Here is an 8,150-nt window from a genome sequence, read left to right as displayed (position 1 = left end):
AAACATGTAAGCGCTTTAGTAAAATAAAGAAGTTTCACGCTACGATAGTCGTGTTATTTGCGCAACATCTCCCGCGCTTGACTCCTACTGCCCTTGTTCATTGTTTTTTGACTTATAAGGAGTCTTAGTTAGGTTGATTTATTATACGTTATACAAATTGCACGTCAATCATTTGTCTTAATATTTTTAACGTATATATTTATATGATATTTACCTATATGATTTGTATATGATTGTAATGTTTTTGTATCACACAATACACTTTGTGCTTGCAAAAACAGACTTGTTGTCAGAAGAGATGACACCAAAAATGAGCCGAGCAATTAATTGCTTTAAGGTACTTTACTCTTGTACGCGAGCCAGCACAGCCACACTCTTGGTCGAATTTTTCGACTGAAACAATGAGCAAAAAAATCGAGAATAGAGCAAAAAATTAGCAAAAAAATAGCCCTTCAAGAATATGTACTTGATTTTTCGTTTGCTGCTTTTTTTCTTTGTGGCTGTGCTAACTTTGATCTTAAGCTAGCACAGCCATGGGTTTTAGCGAATTGGCTGGAGCAAAAAAATCGGGAATAGAGCAAAAAATTATCAAAAAAATGTGGTATAGGTCGCGTTTGATTGTGCTGAAGTGGCTGTGCCAGCTTAATAGACGTTTTAATTTGTGATAGTATTACAGCAGTTCTGTCGGTACATCGTTTCAAGATCAAAAAATCAATTCGGCGCGCATTTAGATTTGCTACGTAATATATGTATAAATTCACACCGAAATATTTACACACTAAAGAGTAAAGATCTAACTTCGACCATTATAGCCTTTATTTCCTATTGATTGTGTATTCACAGGTACATTCCAATAAGATTCTTATTGTTAAGTTACTTTCTACTTCGTGAAGTTATACGCTTCGAAAGTGGCTAGCCACAGCCTAGAATCGACTGTCACACTATATATTATACATAGCTTGTTGCAATTTCGCAAAAATGTACACCGTTCTAAAATTCGTCGTTCAATTACTTCGGTAATTCGATAGCGTGCATATTTTCTCCCTCGTATATAATTAGAATCTTTATGCATTAACAAGTTTATTCGCTTGCGAGTATATTTGCCATATGCTTGCCTCTGTCATGCCGTCATGATTTCGACTTGGCGCAGCTGAATTTGCACATGTTCTCTTCAATGATCGATTATACGAAGAACGTACAGATATAAATTTAATGTAAAGGTGTGAATGAAAGTAATGTCAACTGTTGGGCGAAGCCCAAACCACTGGCAAAGTCATCAGAAGAGGAACGAGGTTAAATTTAAACCAATTTCTTAAGTTAAATAACATTTTATTATTTTTAACTTCCATGTCAAAATGTATTATTTTAATAGAAAACAACCACATCTAATCAACTCATTTCTGTGATCGAATTGCTTAGTTTAAAAGTAAGTAGCATTTATATTAATGTATATGCACTTAGTAAATAATGAAATAAAATTGAATTAAATTTAATACATTTTTTGAATGAAATTATTTAACTTCATTTTAGATAAATTAATGACTCATCGAGTAGGCGACTCTCTGAGAATAATAGGAATGATAGGAAAAATGACTCAAATTATAGTATAATTTGACATTATGAATTTAACAGTGTATAGACTCATATTTCGGTGTCGTAGAAATAGAATCAAATGAAGACTACAGAAGACATAAAATAATTGCATGCATATAATATCGCGATAACGAAAATTATGAAGGAATTTGAAACTCTGTATTCGCGATTTTCCGGCGTCCGATTATAATTGGCCTCCTAGATACTCTGGCCAATTATAGAACCGGCCGCCACGCTTTCGTGCGATATTTACGCCGCGAGTCCATCGCACTCCTTGGATCTTCAAGTGCAAGCACTTACGGTTTTAGCCGACAAACTGACCGGCTCTAATAATAATTTTCCGATGTGTTCTCGGCCTGGCGTAAATACTGTGAATTTCTGCGCAGAGTGCGCGAAGCGGTGCAAGGTCTGCTCAAACGTTAGTGCTACACAATACATCTACTGTACTTGTACCTGCTACATGAACCCATGAATAAAGCCATTTTTCGTATTTTCCATAAGATTTTGCAAATTTTTATACAGTATCTCGTTAATGAGATCTGATTCTGTCTAATTTTAATGTGATGTTATGTTCATTAAACAATTAAAATTATAAGGTAACTTTACCCAATATGATCTACCTAAAAGCGTTGCGATTTTTACTGAGTTCAACATTGAAAACTGGTAGTCAGATTCAAAATGGAAAGAAGGATTTCCGCGCGAATATTAATTGAAAATATAAAACGTTTTCAGTATTCACATGCGCGTAGTGAAGATTTAACTGTATATAATGTAGCTACTATTTACAGATTGTATAAGTAGGCCATGTTAGATACAATCTTCAAAGCTATTTTTTCAAAATTTCGAGAACATTTTATTCTATTTTTTTGTTATTTTAAAAACCATCCTCTTATCATTTAGACACGAATTGATCCACCTTATAATACTCATTTACTGCGCGTATAATAAATCTGTATTAAGTTTGTAAAAAAACGAAAAAGCTTTCCCCCGGGTACAAGTTTCTTCTATTTGTCTTGATTAATTTTTGTCACGCACAAAAAGTAATGTAGGATTTAGTGTACGTCTTACTTGGTTGGCACGAGAGAACGAAGTCTTATGACACGTATATGGTTCTTTACGAGAGCCATCAATTTCTCACATTCTTCTCTTTGAGGCTCGAAGTAGCTCGCCTCCAAAGTTTCCAGATACTCGGCTAAGTGGCGTTCACAATATAATCGCCGCCACGAGTTACCATGCTCACTTGGATCGTTGTATTCCCATCTGCGATGATAAGAGAAAATTCAATTGTACACAAATTGCTTACACAAACGCTTTTAATATTGATTGTTTATGCGTTTTAAAAGCATTCGTAGTCTGTTTACATGAAATCGTTGGTATTTTAACGGATAAATATATCCTTTATAGATAGAAATATTTTCGTAAGATAAATGGAAGTTAAAATAAAATTAAAAAATTAATTAAACATAATTAAAATTTAAAGTACCATGAAAGTCAACCAATTAAGATAAGAAATCAGACTAACAAAGGAAGGGATTCAAGTGTCTCCTTCCGATTTTATGTCTGTCTTGTAGACGAAAATAATGAAGGACATGTTTTTTTTATATATCAGCTATCACACTTTTAATTCTCCATTGCTGTCGTACGAGGCGAATGCTCAGTTTTAAATTGGATTTTCTAATTACATAGATGTGACAGAAAAATTGACTTTGAAACTTTCTGACTTTTTACTTACAATCTCCTAGATTATATTTGCATGGTTGTTTTCTCAATTTTGTAAGATCAGAAATTACAGTCAATTAATGTCAAATAAAGTTGACTATTATTTAGCCACGATTAATGCGCAATTTCGATTAGTAGATTTAATGCGTAAAGTTCATAATAGCATTCGATAGTATGCTATTATGTAATAATATTTCACGTAATCGAGAATCGATAAGTGATTCGTCTTGCCTGTCCTTGGCCGCGCGTTCCCAATAAACCTCATCCTCGATTCTTGATATCGTCAACTCGAAGGGTAGATCAGTCGGTAGTGTTTCCAGCAATACATTCCTGTCGGCGCACATCGGCAGGTCCTCCAGAACAGGATTATCCTTCCAGGTCGAAACTATGGTACGAAGCGCGAGAATTTTTAAATCGGGGATTACGCTGTCGTCCCACGAAGCGTCTTCCGCTCGGAGCGTCCTTCCTTGCTCCTGCAGTAACGATGAGGTTTCTGGCGAGCACCTACGAGCCAATTTGCCAAGACAAATACGATGTATGTTAAACGAGTGAAGTCAATATTATTTGCGTATCTTTATAATACGAAGATTTTGAGGATTGCCGCATCCCTGATGCGATAGGCGGATACTTCGAATTGTTGAAATTAAATTGCTTTAAAAGGATATTTTAAAAAGAACATCTTTCAAAGAATACCTTTATTCAAGGAAAATTCGATTTGCGCGTATACATATATGGAAATCAGGATATACGAGGTGAGATAAGAGAAGGCGTGAGAGGAACTTATTTATTCTATTCTATTTTACCTATACGCAGCTACAACGTTCTTCGATATCGTGTGCGGGATCCTCATTGTTCTCGTTTGCTTCTGCACAAAGATGGAAAACATGAGAGTTACTTCACGATAGTTTGCGAAACGTTATCGTAGATGATTTACGATACGTTCGTAGTTTCGATTTGTTATTTCTTACAGGGGGATATGAAAATATGTGGATCGATAAAACTGTTACCTATGTAATTGGTAACAGTTTTATCAACTATTTCACGTCTATACTACTAGTATCACGATATTAAGCAACCAATATTATCCTGTGCTTTGTTGATGGACGAACGAGTCGGTGTCTCACCAGTATGTATATATTTTCAAGCCACAGAAAAATATAGCATTGCTCGTTCGAACAAATGATCACCGGAAAATATACATATACGTACATATATATAGAGTGTCGCTTAATCTTTCTCTGATAAAACTCTCGCGGAACTGAGTATGATCGTTTTTCACGGCCTTTTTTGTTTTTCTTTTTTTCCAGGAGTGTCCCGAGGGAGTAGTGCACGAGGACTCATTCAAGGACATTTACGCGAAATTCTTCCCGCACGGCAGTGAGTTCCAATTAAATAACAGTCTACGTTTTTGCGTAATTAGTTAATGGCCACCCCTCATGCGAATTGCAGACTCCAGTCTCTACGCCCACTACGTGTTCAAGGCCTTCGACGTTAATTGCAACGGGGCCATCAGCTTCAGGGTAATTAAGTCTCTCTATCTTTCTCTCATGTAATGTATAGTCTTTTCATTAATTTTAAATTGACTGATATATCGCTAGTGTATATCTTTGCTTTCGAATAACGACGTGCGACATGTGTCCTCGTCTTGAAATACGTCGCGCATCATTTGTGCGAGAAAATTTTCCTGTGATAACCTCCTAAACGCACATATATGCATTGACGAAACAAAGCAATCACTTAGAATATCTTAAATTTTATTTATTTATTTGAATACTTAATTGATTGTCAAGTACACAAAATATACCTTGTACACTGAGAGAAAAGTGTTTTGTGTTTGTGATTATATGTAATTTTATGGTAAAATAATTATAATTAGGAGCTCCATTTTTATATTACTGTATCCAGCAAACACAGATATATGTCTAACTGTTGTATAACATGTAACTAACATATATGTTGCATGTAGCATACATGTTAGTTAACTAACATGTTATAACATGTTACATTGTAATCATGTTGTAATTACACTTAGATAGAAGAATATAATTTGTTGATATGGTAGGACGCCAAAGTTAACTAAATATCTTTGACATCCTACGATGCCAACAAATCATTGTGCGATCTGGCTAATTACAATATAACTACAATAAATAACAATTGTTATTTCCCATTCATAGATGTAATTTATTGTAGTTATATTGTAATTAGCCAGATCGCACAATGATTTGTTGGCATCGTAGGATGTCAAAGATATTTAGTTAACTTTGGCGTCCTACCATATCAACAAATTATATTCTTCTATCTAAGTGTAATTACAACATGATTACAATGTAACATGTTATATATATATATCTGCAAGTGGAAATTCTAATTAACATGTAACATACGTGTTAGTTACATGTTATACAACAGTTATATATCTGTATTTGTCCGGTAGTAATAATAACCTTACATTCATATAGTTGTACCAATTATGAAAAAATGATACTATAAATCACTATAAATGATAATTTCATAATTACGAGACCTCGGTAGTCGTAAGGACGCTCGCACGGAATGCGTGAGATCTGGGTTCGATTCCCGGCCGAGGTAATATTTTTGCAATAAAATTATTAGCAGTTTTTCAGATTATTATTAACACCAAAGAAAGAATATTCTTACTAGATGCTTATTAGCATAAAAAATTATTAAATTGCTTATTAACTTAATAAAGTTATATTACTACTCTGTTCTGCTCATGATGGTGTTTTAAGACCGAAAAATATTTCGGCACGTAATTGGCGCAATGTATACATAATCAGATTGTATATAAATCCACACAAGAAATATTTAAGCACTAAAATCCTGCTTTAACCTTCGTATTTAATTAAATTCAATTTGAACTTCTCCAATCACTTTTAATATTTGAATAAATGGACGACTCATAATCTGTGACATTTCTTTATTTTTCTCGTAAACTGTACATGATATTACGTAAATAAAAGGTTTAAGCAAAAATTATATTTTAAAGATGACCCAGAGGGTTTGCGAGTTATCACCGTGTCGTGATCCATTACTAATGCCGACGAATTTTATGTACCTTGCCATTCATTTCATCAGCGAGGAGCATACCTGATGATTTGTTTGTTTTTGAATCTATCCAATAATAGATTTAAAAACAAACAACTTTTATTTAAATCTTTTTTAAATATCATTTATGGGGGAAAAATAAGGAAATGTTACAGATTATGAGTCATCTATTTGTATATCAAAAGTTATTGGGGGTTTAAATTAAAATTTTTAAGATCCGAATCAAACCCTATGTGATAAATCAGATTTATCCTGTTCGACCTATATGATCCTATTTAAAGTTTTAGACTTAACCCTGATTTGTCCTGATAATTTCCGGAAAATCGAAATGCTACCGTTAGATAGTTCAGACAGGCTTTGATAATGAACATTTTTTCTTCATTTCAATCATACTAGCACCAAAAATGACTATAAATTATACTTATATTATAGTAATTACAATCTTTTTTCTATTAGTGTAGAAAGTATAATAAAAAGCATATATTTTAATTAAAGGAGCTATTTATTCAAATTAACAATTAATTATACAATAATAATAAATTTCCGAGTCGAAGTAATAGATGAACGTTCTACTTGATTATACCGTGTAACAACTTATACGTTAATTTTAAATTTAGTGCATTATTATTGTCTGTTATATTCAAAGTTTAATTTAATTTTGCTCATATCTAATTCAGGCCATGCTTAATTCGCTATGTATTTTATGCCGCGATTTCTGCGATATTATAATTCTCCAGTCGACATTGACGCGCGGATGAAACGCGAGCGCGATGAATCTCGATGGGAAATTTCGGCGTTATACGACAAACGGAACGCAAATGCTGATGCATTCATGCGGGCGGGCGATGCACATTCGCGTTTCGCGATAATAACGCTGCACGCGAACGGTCCGATCGTCGATTGACGAGCTGGGACTACCGCCAATTGAGCGGATCGTTTATCGGATGAATAATTAATCGTTTTTAATCGATAAATGCGGGATACGCTGGTATGTATCGGATACAGAGGCCAAATGCGCCTACGAAGCTCTCTCACGGAGCTCGCTGATCATCCGTCATTCCGTGCGAATGTTGCATGGTCACTCGTGCATACAGAAAATTTATTACTACCGCAAAGGCAGCTTGATGCCGAGCATCAGCACACGGTATTAAAGCTTTCAATGGCTCAACGTGGTACTCACATGGGACATGAACTCGGACATACTCGGCACTATTTTGACTAATTTCCCTTGTCGATGTTTCATGTTATATAGATGGTCCTTTTTTTATATAATTGCGGGTTTCTTTTTAATGTGCACCCTTGAGTGACTGTAGTTGTATAATAATATATAGATATAAGCAATATTGATGATTCAAGCGTTCTCAATTAGTACTTCGTGAACTATAGTCGTATCATGTTGGACCTGTCATGTTAAATTTCCGAAAGGGCTAGAGTGCTAATGAAAATAGATATGTATAAACAATTTACAATTTAAGCATAGAAAGAAATTTTTTTGATTGAACTGAATTCTGGACAAACAGTGGCTTTTTTAACAAAAAATGCTATATACAGGGTGTTTCCAAATTAAATGGCAAAACTTCGGGAGCGTGTAGAGGAGTAAAAAACTAAGAAAAAAAGTCCTATAGACATATGCTCGTTTTTGCTCCGTTTCAGAGAAATCGAAAAAAAATGTTTACATTTCTTGCCATATCTAGCACCGACATATTTGATTACATTTTCCACTTTCTGTTATGAATTTGTCAGTCGCTCTTTGAAAGCCTTTAACAGTA

General features: G+C 34.3%; 1 protein-coding gene across 1 annotated transcript in view; it reads left to right on the top strand.

Annotated features, from left to right (window-relative positions):
- LOC108722675 (Kv channel-interacting protein 1) overlaps window positions 1-8,150 on the top strand; it is a 51,993-nt gene that overhangs the window by 35,807 nt on the left and 8,036 nt on the right. Inside the window, exons 2-3 of the mRNA XM_018447887.1 lie at window positions 4,620-4,689; window positions 4,762-4,832. Of these exons, the coding sequence (XP_018303389.1) occupies window positions 4,620-4,689; window positions 4,762-4,832 (141 nt within the window). The remainder of the gene's footprint in view (window positions 1-4,619; window positions 4,690-4,761; window positions 4,833-8,150) is intronic.

The sequence above is a fragment of the Mycetomoellerius zeteki genome, unplaced genomic scaffold (genome assembly GCF_001594055.1).
Source record: "Mycetomoellerius zeteki isolate Tzet28-1 unplaced genomic scaffold, Tzet1.0 scaffold212, whole genome shotgun sequence".
NCBI classification, from domain to species: Eukaryota; Metazoa; Arthropoda; class Insecta; order Hymenoptera; family Formicidae; genus Mycetomoellerius; species Mycetomoellerius zeteki.
Note: the sequence above shows the minus strand (reverse complement) of the source record. Positions and strands in the feature narration are given on the sequence as shown.